The sequence below is a fragment of the Struthio camelus genome, chromosome 24, assembly GCF_040807025.1.
Source record: "Struthio camelus isolate bStrCam1 chromosome 24, bStrCam1.hap1, whole genome shotgun sequence".
Lineage (NCBI taxonomy): Eukaryota > Metazoa > Chordata > Aves > Struthioniformes > Struthionidae > Struthio > Struthio camelus.
In genome coordinates, this window is record NC_090965.1 from 6644397 (window position 1) to 6669612 (window position 25216).

Genomic DNA, 25216 nt, shown 5'->3' on the forward strand with positions numbered 1-25216 from the left:
GAAATCACTGGACTCCTAGCCGTTTAACGAGGGTGGCGGGGGGGGGGGGGGAATAGCCAGCGTTTCTTTTCCCTTCTCCCGGAGCTGCCGCAGGCCGACACGAATCCTGGCGCGCGGCGGCCTGCTCCCACCGACCTGGATCATCACGCCGATCCCAGCGGCTTTCGCTGCCTCGACGGGCCCCCTTTCTTTCCCGCAGCCGCTGGGGCCTCCCCCGAGGACGACGGCGGCTGCTCGGGGGCCGCTCAGGGCCAAACGGGCGGCAGCGGGGAAAGGCGCGAGGCCCCCGGCGCATCTCAGCCACCGAGGCCAGGCCCAGGCCGAGGGCCGATGAGCCAAGGGGTCCCGGCCTGCGCTTGTCATCGGAGGTTTGGGTTCAGGAGCTTCGCTCGACGCCGGGCTGGGGGGAAAAGGGGGTTTAAACCCGGCCAAGGGGCTCCCGATGCACCGTCAGGAGGCAGGAGCGAGGCCCAGTGTCCCCAGCGGAGGCTGAGGGGTGGCAAGGGGGGGGGGAAGGTTCCCCTGCAGTTTTCCCCCCAGTGAGTGGTTTTGTTCAGGGTTAGAGAAACTCAGGGCGCCCCTTGGCGGCTGGAGGAGGAGGATGGAGGAGGTAGAGGAGGAGGAAGGAGCCGCCCGCGCCGTTTTGTTCGCGGCTCCCGCCCGCGTCGCGGTTATGGCTGTGGTGGGCGGCGCCGCCCGCGCGTCGCTCTGTGCCGGGGCGGGAGGGGGGCGGAGCCCCGCCTCGCCCCCACCGCGTCAAGCGGGCGGAAGCGGGCGCGGGCGAAGCCGCGCCGGTCGCCATCTTAGCAGCGGGCGCGCGGATGGTGCCCGTATGTTGGGCGCCATCTTTGAGGCTGGCAGTGGTGAAGGCGACGGCCTGAGCGGTGGCCGCGGCGGAGCGAGGGGACAAGGCGACGGCGGCAGCGGCGGTTCCCCAGGGGTTCGGTAAAGTCCCTGCTCGCCGGTAACTAGAGCCGTTCATAGACCGCCGGGGGCGGGGGAAGGGCCCGGGGTCGCCCCCCTTCCCCCTCGCCAGGCCCCGCTCTCCTCAGGGGGAGCAGGCCGCAGCCCCCGCGCCCGGCGGCCCAGGCCGCGGCCTCGTCCCTGTCCCCTCGCGGCGGGGTGTCCTCAGCCGCCGGGGGACAGGCGGCGGCGGCGCCCCCCGCTTCTGCGGGGCGGCCCGGGCTCTGTCGGGGAGGTAGCGGGGGCCGAGGCGTCGCCCCGGGACCTTCGGGAGGGGAGCCGCTCCCGGCGGCCCGCGGCTAGGCCCCAAGGTCCCCTCTGCCCCTCGCCACAGGGCCGCAGGCCCCGGCGCTGCTCTCCCCTCCTCCTCTGCCCTTCCCTCGGTCCTTAGCCCTTCCTCCAGGCTCTGGCTGAGGGCTCTCCTCCTCCGCTCTTCCCTGCGGTCTCCCGGGGGAAGAGAGACCTTGGGCTGGCTCTGAATATGTTCATTTTGAGCGTATTTCAGACCTCAGTACGGGTGCCTTAGGAGGATAAGTTATTCTGAGTTAAAAGCTTGTGCCTTCCTTTTGTAGCAATGCACATAAGGGGTATGCTGTAAACTAGTCATCTGAGAAATTGCTCCTCCGTACCCCAAAGGAACCGCCTTCAGGATCTGACTAACTCTGGATGCACCCACTTGTCATAATTTCTCCTTTAGTTTGTTTTTTTAAAAATAGGCAATGTTTGTTTTTGTTTCTTAAGATTTTGATCCTGAAACTTTCTGTTTTCTTATACTTAAGTTTATAATGCTGCAAAAGTGATTTTTTTTTTTTTTTTGCTACTGTAGCAATCAGTTTGTGGAGTTTACTGGCTGTTCCCAGAACTGGTTGTTTGGAGTTCCTGCTGTGCTCAGAAATTGAGCTCTGGGCCCCTACTTTCAAAATACAAAATTCTGTTATTTGACTGTTTAAAAACAAAAAAAAAAGAGAGAGAGAGCTATTCTGTGGATAGGTGATTTTTGAAGCAAAATTGGAACTACTGCTGTGGCATGCAGTTGAATTGGACACACATTAAAAATGATCAAGCTGAACAGATAGGCTAGATTTGTTGCTGGATGTCCCAGTATTTCAGGAAGAAAGTTAGCCTAGAGAAAACTTCCTCTTCCTGTCTCCTCTCATCTAAAATGGCACCTTCCAAAAGACTACTTCCAGGGGAAATTGACTCTTTTAATTTCAGTGAGGAAGATGAATAGTCGTTATTCCCATAGAAAGTTGCTGCCAGGTCCTGGCACTGATTTCAGACATAGAAAAAGGAGGAGTGCATGTTTTTCCAGTATGCCAGTCTGCCCTGAGAGCAACTGCAACAGCTTCATCAGTGCCCTTCATTTGGAATTTGTTTCCAGTGTCTGTTCTGACACCAAGGAGGAAAAGTTTGTGGTGGATGGAGGGAAAGGTAGAGGAGAGCCACCTACTAATATAGGAAAGAAGGGGTTATGGACTAAGGGAAAGCCACTACATTTAAAAAAAAAAAAAAATGTACCATCTAAAAATTTGTTAAGGATTTGGGACCTGCAGGTACTGCTACAGCTGCATGTGCTGCAGCTGCAGAGGTCTTGCCTGTTGCTGCTGAACAAGATGGAGAGAGCTTCTTTACAGAGTGCAGTATGCTAAAGCACGTACTGTTGCCTAGAAGAAGAGCGAAGATTTCCATTGTGTGGAACTTCTTCCATATTGATCCTTCGTTTACCTGGTATGCCATCCTGAGCATGTGTTTAAGGAAGAAAAAAAAAAAAAAAAAAAGAACAAAAAGGCATTGACCATGACAAGCCAGGTACTCGCCTGGTGACATTGATTCCTCAGTGACACCCCCAAGTCAAGCATTCTGCACGTCGGACCATGGCTAACAAAATAAGTGTTACAGCTGGAAGCACTGTAAGGGAGGATAAATATGCCTTTAGCATGTCTGCGTCGTCCATCTGCCCAGATAGCAGTTGTAGCAGTGGGAGTTTGATATCTGTTCCCAGCCCTTCTGCAGAGATGATATGGAAAAGCCAGTGGACTGTTTTTTCAACTCAAAGAGAAGAAGGAATGGACTGCAACTACGCCCAGGTAAACCGGAGCTGTCAAAAAGATTTGCCAAAGATGTGGGTTGTGCCAGTGCAATTACAGCAGCCGTTGCAGCTGCAGCAATAGTAGTTCCTGGAGCATCTGGAGAAAATAGAGGGAATTCTCTTTGTAAAAGCAGTACTGTCAAAAGCATTTTGATGCCAGAAATCAGGATAAAGACATCTGCTGCCTGGATCTTCTTCTCTGTCGATGCTCAGTATAGCTGGCAGGTTCTTTGTGATGTCTGCAATGTATGAAAAAGTTATGTCAGTCGAGGCGGGCCAGGGGCTCGCTGTGGCACTTCCGTGCTGCAGCACCACTTGCAGGTCATGCACCCTATACACTGGGTCAGGAGCTAAATCTAATGGTAATGGTGAAGGTCAGGAAGCGCTCGTGGATTCTTCTACTGTTCCGCATGAATTCTTGAACTGTAAAAGAGACATGTTGGGCTATTTCTTTTCAAGGGATAAGCTTACAGTGAGTTCTGGTTTAACCTCTCCAGGCTGGGATGTTCCTACTTTGTCTGCTGAGCTGAGGCTTGGTAAGAGAAAGGCCATAAATGTTAACTGTGGGACTCAAAGAAACTCTCAACTAAATATTGCTGTGAAGAAACTCGGTTCAGAGAATGCAGTTACATGATGGACAAATGGAGGTATTACAAAATCGGTTATTGAAGATGCTTTTTTTTTTTTCCAACACCAACTTTTCAGAAGTTAATACAGATTGTGGCACTAAGCAATCAGTTGCCTTCTAGGACATACTTTTCCACAAAAGTGATTGTGGAAGGTTTTGGAGAAAGCAGAATGCATAAAAATGCATTTGGCAATTGATTATATGGACTTGTGAACCCACCACAGGCTACCCGACAGTGATGGCCCGTTGGGTATCTTTTGATACGCTGCCTTCCTCTGACTGCTGCAGCAGAAGTCCCCTTTTAGAAAACAGGCCGCTCGCTCTAACTGGCTTCGCTAAAAATTCTACAAGCAGCGAGTGTCCTACAAGAAGTGAATTACCAAATTGGTGTGTGGCTTTTCCCAATTCCCTCACCCCTTGCTTTGTAGCTTTGGACAATATTGTGACGACAGCTGGCACTGTTGTCAGTGTCATGTTTTACATATGTTTTAGATTTAGTGATTTAAACTTCCTCTGAGAGCACAAGAGCACTGATAAGGTCTTAACAGTTACTTAAGAGACTTGCTATCACCTTGCTCATTCTGCTAAGGCCCATCAAATTCTGCAGGAATTCCAGCATGCAAGCCATCTTCCACAGGATCTCTTGGAGCAGGAAATAGCCGCTCAGTGGAGGTACCTTTTATGTGTTAAAGCAACTTCAGAACAGCAGAAGGCAGAGCACAACTACTGTGTGCAGCCTCCTCCTGGGAGGGTGGATGGGACTATTCTCAACTCATTCCAGAGGTCCCTGATGTCACATGGGTGTGACGTTCTTGAGCCATTTGTTTGCGGAGACCACTCTGGAACTGCACACGTGCACTGCAGGTCTTGCTCAAGTGCTGCTGTCCTCGATTCACCTCCTCCTCCTGACTTTGCAGAGTGTGTGGAGCGACTCAAATCAAAGGTGCCCCCTGTAGCTCTTGGACTGGGAGATGATTTGTCTTAGTCTTGAAACCGATTCTCTGCCGAGTTGCGTGCTCAGATCTGAACGCTTCACCTTGGCCACCTTATTAGATCCTGGCTTTAAAGGTAGTTTTGAAGAATTTCTTCTTCTAGGTTTTGAAGTGTTAAGCTATAGAGAAATCTGTATTAAATGAGTGTCTGATCAGATGTCTGCTTCAGTACAGGGTTGTGCTTTGAGAATTGCAGAAGCACTAGGCCAGTCAGCCCTTTCAGGAAAGAGACCGATTTGCCTCTCGTCTTAAGGGAGATTGTCCTAGTTCAGGTACCTTAAAGTGGCTCATCTTCAGAGTTGTTCCAGGCAGCAAGAGGCTGTTGTGGCGCTTGGCTGTGGCAACAGTAGAATTCTCAGAGGTCACAATAAAAGGTGAGCCCTGACTTGCTGGCGAAGGAGGCTGGGACCTGCGTTCACTCAAGCTGCCGTTCTTGGCTGGCAGCCTTGCAGTCTTTGCTCTGAGTGGGTGGTGAGTGCTGTGTTGTCCCCTGTCCCTCCCCGCCCTCTCCAGTTTCTGAACGAGCACCTAGTCTAGGTTTAGATACTATAGAACAGCTAGAACTCATTAAAACAAATGTAAAGAGTATTAATGATGACTATTCTACTCTTGGCTTTAGACTTTGATACAGAGGATGAGAGCCCTTATAGTAGGGAGGAGGTATTAGCAAGAGGTTCTTCTGTGCTTCAGATCATGTGAAGTACACTGAACAGGTATGGTGTCTGCAGGCACCATGTGCACTCTTTCTTACGTAATTTTTAACACCTAGTGCACATTGCACTTTCAGCTGTGGAGTGCTATAACAAGTGGGTGAATCAGCAGTGGCTCTGTTTTGCAGCTGAGGTAACACTGATGGATTGAAAAGTGGGATTAGAACCTGCAGTTTTTGGTGCTCTTCCTTCCTTGTCTTTTGACTGTCAACTTGTAGTGTCCTTATAAACAGGGATGTTAAACTTGTTTACTGTTTTATAATAAATTAAAGGCATGCAAAAAGAGACCAGGAACAGAGACTGTCAAAGTGAAGTAGTTTGTGCTTTATGATCAAAAAATACCTGTAGGTAAATGCCTAGTTAATAAGCACAATACTACAAGTATTGAATAATCCTTCCTTCGTGCATTTGTTGGAGTACAAAAAAAAAGTCATTCCCCTTTTGCTCTTCTGTAAATTCAATACAGAACAAATGCTGGTCACCAAGCTGGAAAGTTAAAATGAATTCAAAATGTTACGTGCAGCTCAATCTTAATAGAAAAACTTTACTGCAGTTTTGGAAGGACGGGGGGGAAAAAAAAGCCTTAACGTTCTTACCAGCTTCTGAGAGACTTGCTGAGTGCACCAGAGTTACTCATTTTTATTTAGGCTTTCAGGGGTTAGTTAAGTTGATTTCTGCTTAGCGCTCAGATTGCCAAGTTAACTGACCTCAGTTTTAAAAAAAAAAAAAAAAAAGAAGAAAGTTTTTGAGTTAACTTTTTTATATAATGAAAGGACTTTTTTGGAATTTATAGTGGTGAGTTTTTGTTTTGATTTTTTTGTTTCGTTTTGTTTTTAGTTTTGTTTTCTTGCCGTTCCTTAAACAAGATCCATTCAGATTCAAATTCTGAACAGCATTCAAAGTGTATTCAGGAATATGGAAGGCAGCAAGCAAAACACATTAGATTTAAGCAGCTGAGCTGCTTGGGCAATCAAAAGAGCTAAATCTGTAGGGGAATTTTTTTTTTTTTTCTCCACGGTGGCAGCGATGGATATAGTAACCCTGCGATACACAGGTGCTCCTCGCTCTTCCTAGGGAAAAGAAATGCCACCTTCTAGACTATGAATTCCCTCTGATTTGTATTTGAATACCTCTGCTCAGCGAAGCAGTGGTCCTTAATTGCCGTCTGTTTAAGTGTTGGTTTGTGCAAACTGAAGAATTTTCAGAATTTTCATGCTTGAAATTGCATTTAATTAACAATGGTATTGGTAACACATTTGGCAAAATGTTTCTTGTCAAACTTCCACGCCGAAGAGCACTAGTAATTTTTAGAAGATGCATAGGAATTTGTGCGACACAAAGTTTGGTTTTGAAGGTGCTAAAGGTTAAAAGTGAATAGTCATACCAGTACTGAAGATGGGAAGAAACCTTGCACTTAATTTCTGTTTTTATTCCCTTTGTCAAGCGATCAAAACTAATAACTAATGCAAGAACCCAACTTTTCCTCTCTTTATTTTAGATTTGGGAAAATTCCCTGCCAAAAAAAAAATATCCTGGAAAATTCACTAGTGTTTGTGTGAGTAAAAGGCTCCAACCTTTTATTATTAATTTGTAAGAACTATTTCATTCAGTTTTGTCCAAAAGAGTCAGAAATATTTAGCACAGAAATGTGCAGCATTTTAGTGATAGGGATCAGAATCACTTTAATTTGATTTTTATCTGGTCTGGTTGCAGGTTTTATAGCATTTATTATCTTTAAAAATTAAGAAACAAAATGTCTGACTTCACATCAAAAAGCTGTTTATAGCTAAATGGAATCAATTTCAGCTTCTGCGGCATCAAAAAAATCCTTGGCTGTTAAGAATTGGACCTGAGCCATCTTCTCAAACCTTTGATCTTGCAGCAATGGATAATGGTCGATATATGGATTAGGGAACGGCATGTGATGGCAAACTTGTAGTATTTGTTCTGATGTAAAAAAATATATATGAAAATATATATATATATACAAAAAATTCAAAATTCTTGGTCTCATGCAGCCATGCCACTTCGAAAGTGAGCATTTCCCCACCTCTCAAAGCTTGCTGTATCCTTGATCTGCTGTCTTCTTGCTCTTAATTGATTGCAACTCTGCGTGTCTGAACAGGGCTAAAAGTATTGTTCTTGATGATATGGATATCATACAACATATACTGTGCACGCTTGTGTGTATAGGTATGTTTATACCGTATGCATGTACCTACGTATGCATATTTGTGTGCTGGCCCCAAAATCACTCATGTTATAAAGCATCAGCCTTGAAGGCGCATTCATCAAAATATAAAGTAAAACTTTCATTTTTGCCAGTTCCCTCAAAACGAGACACTTTTTATGCACCCTACATGGCCAGTAGCCAAAATGTCTAATTTTTGTTATCGCTCTTGCTGATTTTATTATCACTCACTGTCGGCGTGTGTATAAACACATATGTGTATATGTATATACATATTTGTGTACTTATACACGCAAGAATGTTTTTGCTATGCAGGTAATAAAGATGGGGGAAGGTTTTTGTGTTTTCTTAATAGGTGAAGAAATCTTGAAGACCAGAAATTGGAACTTACTGAATTTTAAATTTAAAAATATATATATATTAAAATTGTCCGGCTGTGGAAGATGGACCTTCATTTTTGCAGCCACTTTGAATCACAAGTTCATCCTTAAATGCACTGGGTTTTTTTTTGGTTTTTTGTTTTTTGGTTTTTTGAAGAGCTAACTAACCCTGGCTGTCTCCAGTCTGACAGAGTATTCAAATGGACTTGCTTCCTCCATTAGTTGTAAGATGTTTAAAAGCACATCCTATGTTTGAATTGTGGATGAGAGGTTCCCTTGGCAATGTGAGGAGGAAAATTCTTTCTACCCCTTTATTATTAATTCACGGATTCAGTGTTGGTTCGGCCTACAGGAGAAGTTAACTGGAAGTCTTTGAAGATCAGTACCTTTGCTGAGATTGTCCAGGTACGTGCACTTGAAGGTCCATGGTGATTGGAAAATAATGTTTTATATGTCAAATTGCGTTTTGTAGAAATCGTTTAGTACCCGTAGTTAATCACTGACTGATGACTCAAATGTATGATGATTTTTTAAGAAGTAGCTCTAGTATTGTGCTTAGAGCTACATGCAGCAGTTTTTCCTGTGCTCTGAGGCATGTAGATTTTGCTAAGGATGTAGAAGAGAACACAAATGACAAATCCATGCAGTTTTACGTAAACTTGATTTAGTACGGGGATGATCTTGTACTCGGCTAGTTTCAAGAGGTTGCACCCCTCATGAGACTAATTGGATTAACAAAAAAAAGCTGGAAAAATGCTTATTACTTTATAATTGGATTTTTATTCACTTGTTGATACTTTTTCAGGGTTACTTTTAAAAGAAGATTTCACTGAACAAGCCTGTAGAAGACTTTCAGCCCAAGAAAGAGCGAAGCCAGCTCTTGTCAAGAGTGCAAGAGGTCCCTGTGGAGAGGCGACACTGATAACCTGAGCTGCTTCTAGGAATTTGTTCAGCATGTCTAACCAAGGAGACGATTGCTATTTCTATTTCTATTCGACGTGTAACAAGGTATGACTGGATGAGGTTTTTATTTTAAATTTTTTAAATTATTTTTAGCTTGGGTGAGGGGAGTCTAGAGGGAGACGTACTGATCTCTGGTAACTTAATAACCAGATTCTAGATTCTACTTCACATTCTAAAAACCTTTCCTAATAGCATGAGCATTTATTCAGGCTGTACTATTTTATTTTCTTTATTGTTCGTTTCCTTTTGGTTACAGGGAGACAGCTGTCCCTTCCGCCACTGTGAAGCTGCTCTGGGGAATGAAACGGTCTGCACGCTCTGGCAGGAGGGTCGGTGTTTTAGGAATGTCTGCAGATTCAGACACATGGAAATTGATGTAAGTGTTTGCCCAAAGATATATTTTCAAGATAAATCAGTAAAAGTATTTTTCATTGCTGTAAGTATAAGATAGATGTATTCGCTTTAAAATGAACTGGCCTGCACTACCGCAAGTGGAGCAGGAGGAAATTTGGGAGGGTAATTAATCTTTTAGATATATCTCAGCGTGAAAATTTTGTATTAGATACTGAAATCTGTTTTCTCAACAGATGCAAGAGTAGCCACATTGATCAGACTCATTAAAATTGCCTCTGAGAGCTAGGCTAGATAGTGGTCTGTCAGGTCTCTTCTGTCCCTGTAATCCTTCAGATAACGTTATTCTGATCGCTTTGTTTCTCTTTGGGTACTAGAAGGTGGGGAAAAAGGATGAGGAAGAGCTGAAGCTCTAGAAGATAAGCTGAGATAAATTTAACCTGGATTGTTTAAGGTGTTTTTTCCCTCTGAATAATCCTAGTATATGGCAAGGTGTACTAGTTTAACACACCTTGAGTTGATGTGTGAGGGTGCCTGTCTTCTCAAACTGAATAACAAGAAATATATGTAATAGTTACAGCTTATGCAAAGTTTGTATATATGCCCTGAAATACTTTAGTGATGAACGGACCTTTGACATGATGCCTCAGTGTTGCGTTATGATAAGTCCTCTCTGACATAATCTGGAACGATGCGGCTTTTTGCAGATGAGTGTTACTGTGAGGTTTTATTTCTTTCCGTCTTCAGAAAAAACGCAGTGAGATTCCTTGCTATTGGGAGAAACAGCCAGTTGGCTGTCAGAAATCCAACTGTGCTTTTCATCACGCCAAGGGACGTTATGTCGATGGACTCTTCTTGCCACCAAGCAAAAGTGAGTGGTGGTGGGGGGGTTGTTTTGTTGTAGCCTGCAGACTGAGTATGTACTCCTGGGATTTTGTTTGTTTGTTTTGTGTGTGTGTGTGGTGGTTTGTTTTGTTTTGTTTTTTGCTCAGCTTCTCTGTGCCTTGTGTGATCGTTGCCTTTCAGGTTACTTTCCCCTCATTTGGTCTTTTACTGGCTGGTAAGAAGGTGAGTTTTGTGTGTGAAGTGAAGCCATTGCTCACAGTATAAGCAGTGACAGAGTAGGGAATAGGAGAGCATAAATTCAGTAGCCAGCTGGGTAAATGTCTTCCCTTACCTGCCGCTTTTATGCAGTGAGTGCAACATTGGGGGTCAAAGTTTTATATGGCCAAATTACAGAAGATCCTATTCTTCCTGTAGCTACACTGCCAAGTCCACCTGAATCTGCAGAAGATGATGTGAAAGTGGCGCAGATCGCTCTGCAGCAGAATAAACTTTCTGTCCAGTCAAATCCCTCCCCACAGCTGAGGGGGGTAATGAAAGTGGAAAACTCTGAAAATGTCCCAAGTCCTACACATCCGCCAGTTGTAATCAATGCTGCAGATGATGATGAAGATGATGATGGTGAGCATACTTTAGTTCTTTAAGGCATTTGTACCATAAATGAATCTGTAAATCATGGAGTATCTGAAAACTGACTATTTATAAGGCAACCAGTCTGGTTAGACCACTGGTGGTCCATGGTTAGCAGTCTATGTCCAGAATTCATAATACAGGAGGAAAGTTCAGAAACGCTCTTGTTGCAGCTAGTCCGTTGTGTGATGCTGTACATCAGAAGAGGGAAACCCCCCTCCCTAATTTGTCTGAAGAATCTTGTCCAATCCAGAATAAAAGATTGTGTAGCGGTTGAAACTACCAATGAGAGTCAGGAGTCTTGATATTTTTGCTCAGTATAGCTCTATTCGTATAAGTTGATCTAGATGCTGTGGCTGTTTTTTTAAAAACAAAACAAAAACAACAACAACCCACAACTTTTAAAACCATATATTTGTGTTCTAATTAAGAATATGGACAGAACAGGAACCATGGACTGAAATATTCAGTGTATGAATGTATGAGCTACATAAACACAGGCAAGCTGATATTCTTGTCTAATCCCTACTGCTTAACTGATAGGTTTATTTTTTCCCCTTCAGATCAGCTTTCTGAAGAAGGAGATGAAACTAAAACACCTGTCCAGCAACCAGCTCCGGAAACCCATAATGGATTGCGGATAATTTCCACTAGGAAATCCAATGCTAATACAAAACAAGGTATTATAACACCGGGAGTAGGATGGATCCAAGGATGGCCATTTTTATAAATATGATGATCAGTATTTCCTGTGGGCTGTCCTGTCTGGCGAAAGCCTTAGAAGAATTGGTTAATCTTGTATGGAGATCATGGAGCTAGTGGTAACTTCTCTGCAGTCTGAAAAAAGCTTATTAGCTGTTGTTAGGCTGGAAGTTGAGCAGGAGGCTTTCAAACCGAAATGCCATTGTGGTTTCAAGATACCAAAACCGATTGTACTAAAGGTAACCTGTGTTCAAGAAACTGAAGCCTTAACATTGTAGGAATAACATTCAAGAGCATAAGAATAGCCAAAGAGCCTGGGTCTTTTGCTACAGGCTCTCAATCCAGCTTGCCTTACATGCCCTGGTATATAACGCAGTTTTACTTCCTGGTTTACCCTTTTCTCCCATTCGCCTTCCAAGTCTGTTTTTCTAAGACAAATGGAATATTATGTAGGCATGCTAATGGAGCTATTTTTCTTTGTGAAAACACCAAGGAAACCTTTCTTGTAGGGGAAAAAATCTTGTGTTTATGTATGTATCATCTTCTGGTAGCTGACGAAGAATTTGGCAATTAACTCAAAAACAATACGTTGTAAAAATACAATAGGACATGGGGGTGGTGAATGGACTCAGTTATTTCCTCGATGATCTTATTCCTACCTGATACCTTGTGTGTCCCCTGGCTCGGAAAGATATACTCTTTGTTTACCTGTGTAGAACAAAATGGGCCAACAGAGTGGAATTTTAATATGTGCAAATGTGTCCTGTCAAGCATTGTAGGAAATTCATATGTAATGATAGAGGAAACTAATATCGTATAGATGGATGAAACTACTGCTTAAAACTCTAGGTTTTACTCTAAAGGGTGGGAAGAAGGGAGAAGAAGGGGCCGATTGCTTAATGCTTCCATTAACTGTTTTGTGTTTTCAGATGAGAAGTTGAATTTTGGGATAAAAACACTTGAAGAAATTAAATTGAAAAAACTGAAGGAAAGATCAAAAAAACAAGGTGGTGAGTTAATATCCCCCCTCTCTTACTAACTCTTCTGCTTTCTGTTCATCTTTGTCCTTGGGTTTTTTTTTTGTATTTGTTTTTCTTTTGATAATATCTGGATAGCTGATTATGCATTGATGAATACAATTACTTGTAAAAGCAAAGTTCTTTTGTTCTAATGGGTAGATTGCGACTAATAGCTGCTAATAGCTGATTGCGACTGGGAGCTGCTTGGGGGACAGACTTCCATGTTCCTTTAGTTGGGAACCTCAAAATCTTTTGGCATAAAACCTGTTTTCTTAAACTTGGAATTTCAAGCGCAGATCATGGCAGATTACTCGACATACCTTATTTACGTGCACTGGTCATTCTGTGTTAGGCAGTAATGGATACTTGATATCTTTTGGTCTTTATGATAATTATTTGGTGTTGTTCTTTCCCCCTCCTAAACATTCTTATGTTTCACTTGCTCCAATCAGAAGGCCCTTCAGGAGTTCCTGTTCATCCACTCCAATCTCAGACTATTCCTGTGCCGGAAAAGGAAAACGTACGGACAGTAGTCAGAACCGTGACACTATCTACAAAACAAGGTAATAAAGAATACTTTTGTTTCCAATTCAGTGGTTTCTAAAGCTAAAGGTTAAGTACGATTCAGTTGTGTTAGTCTGCTGGGGCTGCCTTTTTCTGTTAAAAAGATCATGGAAATAATAGTTTCTTCTGTTGCAATAGAAGATCAAGAAGTGTTTTTTTTATCAACCTGACATTAAGCCATAGCTAATCATGTACGATCACTATCCTACAAACTCTTGAACGTGTGCTTACCCTGACTTTTGTGTTCCTGAAGTCAGGTGGGACTTGTATATGAGCTAATATGTTGACAGCACATGAGAGAATTAGTATTTGGATGAAACGCAGTAGCAGCAGAGAGAGAGAAAATAAAGGCCAAACAATTGTCAGTGTGCAAATAGGGGATAGCTGAAAAGCAGGTGAGTAATGAGTGGAAAAAGCTATAGAAGATAATGTTATACAAGAAGCCAATTTATAAAGCATTAAAGAGGACAGCAGTAGTATTTGTGGACAGTGTTGTGATAAGAGTTTGTGATGTTATTCAGATGTGAATTCCTTTTAGAAGCAAAAAAGCGGAGAACTACTTTTACTCGTAGTCATTCACCTTAGGAAGGAATGCTTTTCGGAAAGTTTGTGCCTAGTATTTTGTTTGCTTATGACACTGTAACGTTTTCTCCTGCCCAAAGTACAGCTTTCATGTAAACTCTGGTTTATTGGTCTTCATCTTAGCAGGAGGTTGAAACAAGGACTCAGACTATTGGTATTTTTTTCTAAGTGTTTTTTACAGTTGAAATATTAGTTTGTGTGTCTCAAAACAGTGTCATCTTTTGCGATATAGCATTCTTGTAATATTTGGGTTTTTTTTTTCGTTTTGTGTTTGTTTTTCAGAATAGGTGTATATATGGAGGCTAGCAGGTAATGCTTTAGTCGTTACTGTTTTTTGTGAACTAAAGACACTGTGCTTTGCTGTTTTAGGGGAGGAGCCTGTAATTCGATTGAGTCTTGCAGAGAGACTGGGAAAACGGAAAGCCTCCATTGGTAAGAACTTTTTGTGAGCTCTTGTTCGGATGGTTTTGTCTAAATTCAAGGGTATTCCTGAGGTGAGAGAGAAGAAAATACCTTTTGGCAGAGATGCCAAATTGTAGAAATGGCAAATTGCATAAGCAACTGGAAGGCAAATACAAGAAAATATATCTGGAAAAGTTGAAGTTTGTTGTTTACTGTTCTAAAATCCTCCTCTAGAGGATTTTAGGTTCTTAAAGTATTATTAAGGTTCTTAAAGTATTTCCTGTTTTCTCTCTGTCTGCAGCTGATGAAAGTGGCCTTCCACTGAAACGCAGCCTTGCTGAAAGGCTGGGGAAGAAGATAGAGAGTTTGGAAAATGCTGACAAAGCACCAAAGAGAGGTACAGCTACTAAAGAGACACCTGGATTTGGTACACAGGTCTTCAGTTTAGGCTTTCCGTGTCTCCTTTCCTCTCCCGTTTCTCTGTGCCTGTTGGTTGGAGGTCACTTTGAATCCCAGCGATCTTCTGTCTGCTTTTGAAATGTGAGCATAAAGTTGGGATTTATGCAGTCCACCTAATTTTATCTGTTCTCTCTTGCAGTTCAAGTCCCCAGGTCTCTGAAGGAGAGGCTAGGATTGCCTTCTGAACAGACCAGTACAGAGACAGGTAATAATTGGTTGTTACATTGCCTTCCCTTTCCATGAACCTACACTACTTCCACACAGACTTAAAAGTTAGTTTTAAAAAATGCCTGATGCCTCTTGCTTGAGTGTTAAAGCTCTTCTGATGGCTGCTGTCAGAGATGTGGTTCTTGATGCATGTTTCTTTTCCACTTGTGCCTCGGCAAGGTTTCATGTTCCTGCTCTGAACCATGAGCAGCTGAAGTATGCCTAGGCCCAAGTGGAACAGAATCACTGCCAAGAGCAAGAGTTAGAGATGTTAAGGGAAAGACCTAGTTTGGCAAGTAACAAAATGAAGTGGACTAGTGGGGTTTTGTTTGTTTTTGTAGCAACTGTCTCTGGATAGGGTTGGTCTTCAAAACGCTTCAAGGGGCTCGAAGGGAAAGGAGAATGTAATACAGAGCATGATACTGCCCTAGGGTGCGTTTGCTGGCATCACTCAAAATTAGCTTGCCTTAGTACTGTGACAAATTTTGGAGACTCAGAGTGTTGTTGAACTCTCTTAAGTGTTGATGCTTCTCTGTCTTTCTCTCTTTCTCTCTCTTTTTTTTTTTTCTTTCTTTTTAAATGATGATGATGACAGAGAAAGCTGCCAAGCCGACAGGAGAGATCCATGTGAAAACTCTGGAGGAAATCCGTCTCGAGAGAGCTAATCAGCGACGAGGAGAATCTCAAGCTAAAGCACAGACTGAAGGGCCTTGTAGAACAGAAGATACCAGCCCAGGGGCAAGACCTTCCTCTGCAATTCGCATCAAAACTTTTTCAGAGGCCCTAGCTGAAAAAAAACACAAACGATTGGAAGAAGAGAAGCAAAAAGCAGAGGAAATCCCTATCAAGGCAAAGGTTGAGGGTGATTCCAAGAAGCAGAACATACTAGTTCCGTCTGTGCCTAGCAAAGTGCAGCTAGAGGAGCCCACAGGTAAAGCCAAGCCAGCAGGGGAAGTGCGTATTAAAACCTTGGAAGAAATCAAGCAGGAGAAAGCTCTGCGGATGCAGCAGAGTGGAGAAAACGTTCCAGCTCCACCAACCCAACCTGAACCTGCCCCCGCAGGGAGGAGATTGTTACGGATCACAAAGCTAATAGGTAATGAAATGCTGCAGCACTTGCCCTGATGAGGTGCTTCCCCTGTCGAGCAAACTTGATTTGTTCAGGATTTGCTTTGCTTTTTTCTTCTATGAACGTTAGAAGTTAAAAGAGTTAAAGGCAATGAAGTGCCAGAATGTGCAACCCTACTCGCTTCCTTCACGCGCATTCAGAGTAGCTGTTAATTACACAATGATTTACTATATTTCCCACTGGAAAATTCATTCATGGAGAGGCTCTGTAGCTTAATTTCTCTTTTCTGCTTTTTCTGCTATCTCTTGGTGGTACGAGACCTTCCCTATGTTGAATCCAAGTTTACTTTCCTCTTGGGCGTTATCTGTGTTGTTTAGCCTAGATAGTGATATACCTGTGTTTGTGAAGCATGTCTAAACCTCTTAATTTGAGGGCCAGTTTCTGTCAAAAATCAGATCTTCGGAGCATTAACGATCTCATCATTAAGATCTTATAAGCTTCCTCAAAAGAGGTTGCGTGATTGAGAAAGCCCAATTGCTGCATTTGTTGAGCACGTGCTGTCGCCTTTCCCTCAATCTCGTTATTAGACATGAGAAGATTACCACACCAAGGAAGCGAAAGTAAACAGGTTCCTTTATTTCTGCTTTTGAAAATGATTTTTGTTTGTTTTAAAGCACCTGGAAGAGAAGAGAAGAAGATAGTGGAAGTGAGCAAGCCTTCTCCCAAAGCTGTCCCTGTGCCTCCAGAGGTGAGTCTTTTGTGAATACGTATCTGTGTGTTTGTATGTGTGTGTGTAATGTATATAGTCATACAACTCCTGGTAAGTTTTGTCCTGTCATGTTGGTCTGTAACTTGCTGTGGGTTTCTAGCTCAAGTGTGTTCCTACCTTTTCCCATTTGCTAAGTGCTGCAATGAAGTCTAAATCCTGTCATTTCCAATAGCATTTCTAGACAACATTGTAATCCTCAAACTTTGAATTAATGCTTATACGTGACAATGAATAAGAAACCCTATTAGCACGAGATTTAATCTACCAGGTTAATGTGGAGAGAATGTTTTTGTTCTCAGTGACTTAGTCTGTCAGACACAAAGGGTTTTTTTTTTTTTTTTTTTTTTAAGTATTTCAATAGGAAAAGGTAGAGCTTTGTATTAGAGGTAATCAGGCTGTCAGTGAGTGCTGTATTAGACGCTTGCATGACTGTTGCTTAACAAGAATGGAATAGATTACAGCTAGAGTCTTTTGCTTTATTGAAGAAGCTTGTCATGCTGGGAATTGCGGGCATGTGAAACGGTATTTCTATAGCAAAGCATAGGTTTTGTCATAGGCTAAGTTTTATGAAAAACCCGTTAATGATCTGAATTATACTAATGTACTCTCTTCCACATGGAGCCCTTCGCAGAGGGACTGCCTATCAAATTTTCTTAATGAAATCTCCATAGATTTTTTTTGTCCATTTGCTCTTTTTTTTCCCCCTGCACAGCCCTCTGATCAGAGCACAACTAATTCTAAAGTTCAGGTGAAGAGCCTTGAAGAGATAATGAGGGAGAAGCGGCAACTGAAACAATACCAAGAGGAGAAACTTCAGAAGGAAGCAGCTGTTGTGCCCTCCACTGTGGAAAAAGCAACCAAAAGCCCAGCGTCTGGGAGTCCTGAATCCACTGTGGTATCAGGGCCGACTTGTCAGGTTGCAAAGAGGTTATTGGTGAAATCTCAGGAAGATGGGATTGAAAGCCCAGGAAAGGACGCTGCTGTACCACCAGGGAAACAGGCAGCTCAATCTCTGGAACGGAAAGCTAAAAGTAAGTGTTGACTAGAAGATAACAGAGTTACTTAGGGCTGCCTCTCCAAAGAAAGGCAGAAAATGACAGTTTTTGTAATTGTGGCTGTGTACGTATTATCACTTAAAGCACTACAAAATGAAGCATATATTTAACTTTTTAGTTCACTTCTATTCCTACCAGCCTGCCTTAGATCAGCAATGGGAGACTAGAAAATGATAATGCAAATAGGACTGAGACCCACTGTAGAATAGCTTAATAAATTCTGTGGGTCGTGACTGCAAGAGAAAGGGGAGCTTATACGGCAGTAGCATACTATCTCGTGTCTTATCGTAGCTGCTACTTTTTCTAGAGAAATCAAGGCTCTTTAAATACAGAAATTGTTTCTATTTGTGAACTTTCTTAGACTCCATACTGTGCTTTAGAAAAAGTACTACTTTCACTTAAGATTGCACTGTGTTTGAGTTTTCCTTGTCCTGGTCTATTATTTAGTGTTGCTGTTGAGTTTCTTTGCTCCTCTTTATGGATTGTGAGTAAACAGTTCTCTGTATATCAAATGTTACTGAGAGTCTGGGAAATAGCAGTGCAGTTCTGCTGCCAAATATATTTTAATGAACTGAGGAAGGATTATGGGAACGTTAAGAGAACCTGGATTTTTCTTGTGGCAGAGCAAGACTATATCAGTTCTCTTTTCCTTTTGTTCTAGCCAAATCTAAGGCGAGCATGAAGCCATCGGATGGGAAAGCCACCTCCCCTACAAAGCAGGCCCTGAAACGTAGGGCAGCTGAGAGTCATCCCTCTGCTGTGGCAGCTGTGAAACCATTGAGCAGCACTGGTGGTGGTGACATGAAGGAGCCTCCAGCTAAAAAAGCAACTGTGGTAAGGACGCTAGCTGAGACAGTTGCTGGTCCCTAGTAAAATTTATGCTTCAGTTTTACCCTCCTCTTGGACAAAAGTTGGAAAAATGGAAAACGGGTGTTCTGTATGTCTTTTGTTCCCTCTTAGGTCCAGTAACGATCTGCAGGGTGGTTGTTGTACCTCTTTATTTTTTATTAGAGGCATGACAGTGTTTTCATAATACTCTAGTATGATTTCTATGTGGTGTTTTCCATTAATGCTGCGCTCTTAAAAAATACGAGGTCGTTGGAAAGCTTGAAGTTAATATCAACTTTTCTCAGGAAAGCCCTGGCTCTGGATTTTGGTTAAGGCTCAGCAATGCCAGAGGAGAAGCAGTGTGGAAGAAGCATCTGCTAAGAAATCATTTACTTGTGTGTCATAAACACTGTCTTGTTTCTTCCCAGGCTGTTGTTCCAGCCCTGCCAGAGGATAACTTGGTCACTATACCTGAAAGAGAAAAACCCAAAGACAGGTGACAACCAAAACTTGTTCTTTTTCTGGGTCACTGTGGCTTTCACTTGAAACATACGTTCTTTCACATGTGGAAAAATTAGAGTTTTGAGATGATTAATGCCAAAATCAAATGAAGAACTCTGCTAGGACAAATCATATGAATGCGTTTTCCAGCAGCGGGAAGGAGTTGTTATTTAGACGCTTCCCTTTAAAGTGCTGCCAGTTGATAGTGTCTTCTTGGGTTATCTGAAAACTTGAATGAAGATGAGATGAAGTTGGAGATGGGTCGGGATGGAGGAAGACCTCTTTCTTTGCAATGGCATTCTCTAGAACCAAACATACATCTGGGCAAAGACTGTTGGAAGAGGAGAGAGAGATGGTATATGAGGATCAACTTCCTGTATTTGGGAGCAAAGTCTGCAGAGCATGTCATGGGAAAAATAACTAAAATAGTAAACAGGTATTTGCAGAGGTTGACTCCTTGACCTCTTAACAGTCAAATTAGTAAATGTGGCACAGTGTCTCTGGCTACAAAAATTGAACCGTCTTTGCCAGATCTCCAGCTGTTCTGTTTTCACAGACGAATCCTCAAACTGAAAATGTATCTGCTAATATTAGTGTATGAGAACCTAAAGTAGCCCCAGCTTGATTGAATAATGATCCCTGTGTAAAGTGTAGGAGGGATTAGCTGCAGTTTTAAGAGCTAGTTGGCAGAAAATGCATCTCTAGTTAAGGAATATCACATACTGATTGTTCTCTTTCTTGTTCTCCCAAGTGCTGAACTGCATATTGTAAGCCAGGCAGATTCTGTGGCACAGTCAGAGGTCTCAAGCTCAACTTCTTCACAAGCAGTGGTAAAGACGCGCCGGTTAAGCTCCACAGGGGCTGGGAAAGCACCTTTATCTGTAGAAGATGACTTTGAGAAGCTTATTTGGGAAATCTCAGGAGGCAAACTAGAAGCAGAAATTGATCTGGACCCAGGGAAAGATGAGGATGACCTCCTTCTTGAACTTTCTGAGATGATTGACAGCTGAACTGCATATTCTTCTGTTTCAAAAAAAAAAAATTAAAACTGTATATTTTGTTGGATACCCTGAGATGATCCTTTTTCTAGCTGAGGCTTTGCAATGAGTCTTAAAGCACAGTTGAACTGGTAGAAATTGGCAATATCTGCACTCAGTTGTCCTAGATTTCCCTGCTGGTCAGAGTTCAAGTCCTGCGCATCCGTTCTGTTACTATTGGTGGCTACCTTCAATATTAAGAGGACAAAGCACTTCTTTATTTCAGACCAGAAAGATGCCCATCTGCAAGCTGTGGTGGTTGTGAATTGATCTACTGAGTCAGTGATGCTCTGAAGGCTTAAACTTAAAGCTTCTTTCCCTGCCTCCCCTGCCCTTGGCAAAACACAACGTTGGGTGTATTTCAAGGTTTTTGCATTCTGATTTCTTGGACAGTTGATGCTAAAGCTTGGAGTTACTATGTCAACTCTTGATTTCTATTTATGTATGCTATCATTTTGACTTTACTCTTTTAGGGCAAATTAATGAAAACGAAGGGGTGGGAGGGAGCAGAATGATTACTTCTTGCATTTTGGACCAAACATGCTGCCAAGGGTGGTGGTTGGAGTCAGTCCATCCAGCCTTACTTCTCCTCGATTATCAGGGATAACACAATGTCAGTGTGAAAAGCAGCAGCTATACAGTACAGCTAGAATACCCTCCCCCCCCCTTTCATTGTACTGTATCAAAGCTTGGGGGTTTTGGTGCTTTTTGCTGAAGTGAATAGGATTCTGGGTTGAGAAGTCAGGATTCCTCTTATAGTCTGCAGTAAATTGGTAAATGAAGAATTGGTTTAAGTGCCTCTTGGTTCCAGGAATCACTCCCCTGAGTTGCTGGCTCTTCTGCTGGGAAGTGACAGCTGCTAGGGCTAACATTAAAACACTGACTGTCAGCTTTATTTGAACTCCTGTTGGCCATGTGGCATCTGTCTGATCGGGTGGTCATTTGTGGCATTGAACCAACAGGAGGCCGGTGCCCAGACAAGCAATCTTGGTACTTGGTACTGCTGCAGGACTGACTGTGCTCTCCTTTTTAGGCATGTCCTGGGGCTCCCTTCCTTTCATCTCCCCTATACCCCCAACGCACCTTTGAGGCTTGAGCTCCATGTAGAAGTACGCATTGGAGTCGGGACGGGAGGTTACTGGCCATCTGAATGCGCAGTCTGAAATTGCGACCCTGCAGAAAATAGCTGAGACTGGGGTCTATTGTGTACCCTGCCACCAGTGATCATTTTCCCTAGCAGATATATTTTTTAATTATTTTCTTAAATTTCTGGAGAACTTTAGTCTCTTCCTGTTATGATTTGTGAAGCTGTAGGGGCCCTCAGGCGTTTGCTGCTGGCAGAGGAAAATCAGCTGTTTAGCTTATTGTAAATATTTTTCTCTTTGGAAGAAAACACTTGTGTGCTTTGATAATCCACTGTGATGTCTTAGTTCCTAGAGGAAAAGTTTGAACCAAAATTAGCAAAGCCCTTTCTGAAGAAACTGCTGTTCTAGTTCCAGAAGGGTCACCAAGTTGGAAACTTCCTACAAAGTGGGCAGGACAGCGCTGCCCTTTATCCTGCTGAAGGACTTTTTCATGATGCGACTTCTGCCAGCTCTGGCTGCTTGTGCACAGACAGAAGTGACTTTGAGGAGGAGAGAAGCACACGTGAGAGACCGTGGTGTGGAAGACTTCCCCCTTGCTTTTTCTCTCCTTGCTGTTGTTTAAGCAGAATATTCTCTTCTGTTGTCAGCCTTTGCCGCCTCTGAGCCGAGAGGCTCTGTCCCTGGAGACGGGATTTTGTGTATGCCATTGTTTCTGTAAATATTTTATTCTTTCATTTTATATTTGTATTCTATTTAAGGTATTGTATTAAATGTAGTCCAGCTCCTCCACGTTCACCATTAGTTGAACTGTTCTACGTGATGGCAGTTACAGGTGTTTTTAAATAAACCTGGCGTAGGAAAGCTGGTGACACGTGGTCTGTCTGCAGCAGCCGGAGGTGTTTGGGGGGGGGGGGGTCTGCCTGCACCCAGAGAGGTGAGAGGGGCCGAGCAGCAGGGGCTGAAGGGTGCTGGAGCCAACCCCTGCCCTGGGCTGGGGTGGGGGGACAGTCCCCTGCACCTCCCTGCTTTGCTAAGCCCCCCAGGGCTGGAGGGGGCCAGTTCCCCAGGCCCCCAAAGGTGGAGGCTAGGACCCTCCTCCCTCATTCCCTGAGGCCCCCTGGTCCTGGGCAGAGAGCTGGGCTGCCCCCCTGAGCTTCCCCCCTCGCCCCAGCCCTCTGGTTACCCTTTTGGCCCCGCACGGAGCAAGTCGAGCGGCGGTCCTCCCGCCGGTCCTAGAGCGGCCGGGCAGCGCGCCAAGTCCTCCCGCAGTCCCAGAGCGCCGCGCGCTCTCCCGGCGTGCCCAGCGGCTTCCGGCGGCGGCGGCGGCTGTGGCGGTGGCGGGAGCGCGTGCCTGGCGGCGGGCCCGGGCGGCGGCGGCGGCGGCGGAGGAGCAGCGGCCATGGCGTACCGCGGGCAGGGCCAGAAGGTGCAGAAGGTGATGGTGCAGCCCATCGTATCCTTCCGCCGGCGGAGAGAGCAGGGCCGCGGCGGCCTCCGCTCCCGGCCGTGGGGGGGTGACGGGGGGGGGGGCGGCGGGGAGGAGCGGGCCGGGCGGCGGGGACGGCGTGTCGTTGCCGGGCTCCGTGCCCCGTGCCGTGGTGCTGCCCTTAACGCTGCGCTCCAGAACCTCATCTTCCGCTACCTGCAAAACGTGAGTACCGGGGCCGGGGGGCGGGACGGGGTTTGGGGGGGTGGGGGGGGGCGAGAGGAGTCCCGGCCCTGGCGAGGGCCTGGAGCTGCTGCCGGGTACAGCAGCGGGTTTGGCTGGTGGAATTCCCCCTCCCCCTCCACACACACGTTTTTTAAAGCCGTTTTCTGGTAGCTGAAGAGCTCGCTATCTTTCGGGTACAGAACAGCAGGTTCCAAGTTGAGGATTTCCTTTACACGTTCACAGGTTACCTCCCTAGTGGGAGTTTGATCATCACGTCACACGAGCAGGGCCGTTCTTCTGTGTCTGTTTTAAAATACAGGCTCGTACATGTGCTTCCACGACTTTTCCAAATCGCTGAGAAAAACATCTTAAAAGATGTCTGAGGACGTGATTGAGACCATATTTGAGAGTTTGTCCTTTGAATGGATGTAGCCATAGAGCTGCGGTGGCTGGTGGTAGTAAGGATCCAGCTGAGCTCTCAGTTTACAGGAGAGAGGAACAAAATTGCTTGGGGTGTTTATGTTCGTATTTTGCTCTCTTCCCCCATCGTTTTGCAGAGGTCCAGGATCCAGGTCTGGCTCTATGAGCAAGTGAACATGCGGATAGAAGGATGCATCATTGTGAGTATCAGGAGGTACCCTTATTATTTCTTTTGTTAGTTTCTCCAGAGTCACAGATTCTATTTCTTCTCGTCAAGGGAAACTAGCACAGATTGAAAGAGCACTCCTTATGCCTCCAGTGAATGGTCTTAATTGTCTAGCCTGTGTCAGCATATTTATTGATAGTTCGTATCACTGTTGCTGAAGTTAAGAGTAGGAGACTGAGCTCGCTAACTGCTTTTGTTGTTGTTTTTTAGGGCTTTGATGAATATATGAACTTGGTTCTGGACGACGCAGAGGAGATTCACTCAAAAACGAAATCAAGGAAACAGCTCGGTATGTCTGTATAACCTAAGCGATGCATGATCTGAAACGTGGTTATTTGAGCCTTCCAAATGGCAGCGCTTTAAAATACACAACATGTGAAGAGTTTTGAGTTTGAAGTATAGTGGAAGGATACTGGCTAGATCTGTGTGCCTGCTCTTTGTTGATTTGGTGGTTTTGTTGGATATACAGGAGAATCTGTCAGTGCCTGAGACCTATTTTCAGCTTTTAAATGTGTGTAACAATGTAAGGTCTGTGCTGCATCTCTCTCTTTTTTCCTGCAGCCAGGGCTGGAGGAGTTCAGGCAAAACTCCTTTCAGCTTCATCTAAAACAGATATCTCTAAGAAATTTTTACACGTGCTGTGCCACCTCTGAGTCAAAGCAAGGAACCACCTAAGTGGTGGTATGTAGTATTTGCCATCTGCTGATGAAGATAAGCAACGGTCTGTGACAAGCGATGTGTTCAGGCTCTTACCGGGGGCATAGTGCTGCTGGGGCGCAGAGCACTAGAATGGAGATTGTGTCTGATACGCTGTAGTGTGAACTGTGCACGTGGGCCATGTGCTGCCAGGCTTGTAGTCCTGTGGTGTGGCCAGCAAGGAAGAGACTGTCTGTGACCGTAGTCTGAAAAAAAAACTCGTCAGTTATCATGTGGGCATCTTCTTGCAAACATCTTTCCCTTTGTGAAATGTTATTTGAAAATATGAGGTTATTCTCAGACCCTGGGATCTTTCTAATTCCCCCTTTCCTTTCTCTGTGTTGCAGGTCGGATCATGTTAAAAGGGGACAATATCACTCTTCTACAAAGTGTTTCTAACTAGAATTTGCTGTTCTTCCCTTAGAACAATAGTTACTGTGCTTCAGAGCGGATAAAGTGCTAGGTCATGGGAACATGAGCTGCTGGTAGATAGGAAGCTACGTGTAGCTGGGGTTGCATGCTGAGGTTAAAATGGTTTGTAGCTTTGTGGGAGTATTTTTTTTTAACTTCGATACCATAAAAGATGTATTTCACAAATAAACATTTTTCATGTTAACTGTAAACATAAATCTGCTTGTTTTCAGTCTCATGTCCTTCTATGAGTGGAGGAAGGGGAGAAATGTGTTTGGGGTTCTTTTCACCATGGGTCTATGCAGTTTCTGATAAGAGAAACAACTCTGTGTTCTGGAACATCAAATCTGCGTTATGTTGACAAGATAGACTTGTTCGGAAAGGATGCTGGAGCCACGTGCAGTCCTTGAGCTTGCGTGGTTCTAGTGAAGTTGTTATAGATTTTCCCCAAGAATACAAGAATATGCAGTTACAGCCCTCAGTGCCCGCTATGACAGCTTCCTGAGACATTTTCTAAACAAAACAACCAACACCTAATTTCTTGAGGAAAAAACACCTAATTTCCTGAGATTTTGTACAGGAGTGCTCCTTGTGCATCAGTCTTTACAAGTTTGTTAGCGGGTTGGCAAGGGAGTTGGGGCTGTAGTATAATAATCTGACATTTGCAAACTTTACTGTTCTTCATGCTTTCAAAGTAACTTTTATCTTCAGATGGAGTTAGTTTGGATAAAATCTTTATTTCTTGCTTCTTTGGCCAGGGTCTCTAGGTTAAACTGTGGTTCTGTTAAATAAG

At 44.0% G+C, this 25216-nt stretch overlaps 2 protein-coding genes across 19 annotated transcripts; both read left to right on the top strand.

Annotated features, from left to right (window-relative positions):
- The first annotated feature begins 710 nt into the window (after positions 1–710).
- ZC3H11A (zinc finger CCCH-type containing 11A) lies at positions 711–19962 on the top strand. 18 transcript variants are annotated; one of them, XM_068917895.1, is made up of 19 exons: positions 711–964; positions 6881–6937; positions 8306–8358; positions 8759–8961; positions 9173–9292; positions 10015–10138; positions 10528–10731; positions 11304–11420; positions 12372–12452; positions 12914–13024; positions 13977–14039; positions 14311–14406; positions 14608–14673; positions 15271–15771; positions 16419–16492; positions 17226–17544; positions 18230–18402; positions 18825–18892; positions 19649–19962. In XM_068917895.1, exons 4-19 carry the CDS (start codon positions 8908–8910, stop codon positions 19905–19907), a joined length of 2430 nt encoding a protein of 809 aa, XP_068773996.1. In that variant the 5' UTR covers positions 711–964; positions 6881–6937; positions 8306–8358; positions 8759–8907; the 3' UTR covers positions 19908–19962. The 18 variants fall into 18 exon arrangements, with proteins under 18 accessions (XP_068773996.1, XP_068773997.1, XP_068774003.1 ...); XM_068917905.1 differs by having other exon boundaries at positions 838–945; positions 12372–12449; XM_068917890.1 differs by having other exon boundaries at positions 844–964; positions 7929–8358.
- Positions 19963–22298: 2336 nt separating this feature from the next.
- On the top strand, positions 22299–24641 carry SNRPE (small nuclear ribonucleoprotein polypeptide E). The gene is made up of 5 exons (XM_068917927.1): positions 22299–22472; positions 22644–22670; positions 23228–23290; positions 23527–23605; positions 24360–24641. The coding sequence occupies exons 1-5, from the start codon at positions 22419–22421 to the stop codon at positions 24413–24415; spliced, it is 279 nt and encodes a 92-aa protein (XP_068774028.1). The 5' UTR covers positions 22299–22418; the 3' UTR covers positions 24416–24641.
- Positions 24642–25216: the final 575 nt, after the last annotated feature.

Coding starts and splice junctions, on each gene's coding strand:
- ZC3H11A (XM_068917895.1), top strand. CDS start 8,908: ATGTCTAACCAAGGAGACGATTGCTATTTCTATTTCTATTCGACGTGT. Junction 14,040..14,310: donor AAAACGGAAAGCCTCCATTG/GTAAGAACTTTT, acceptor CTCTGTCTGCAG/CTGATGAAAGTGGCCTTCCA. Junction 18,893..19,648: donor AGAGAAAAACCCAAAGACAG/GTGACAACCAAA, acceptor TGTTCTCCCAAG/TGCTGAACTGCATATTGTAA.
- SNRPE (XM_068917927.1), top strand. CDS start 22,419: ATGGCGTACCGCGGGCAGGGCCAGAAGGTGCAGAAGGTGATGGTGCAG. Junction 22,473..22,643: donor AGGTGATGGTGCAGCCCATC/GTATCCTTCCGC, acceptor GCTGCGCTCCAG/AACCTCATCTTCCGCTACCT. Junction 23,291..23,526: donor GGATAGAAGGATGCATCATT/GTGAGTATCAGG, acceptor GTTGTTTTTTAG/GGCTTTGATGAATATATGAA.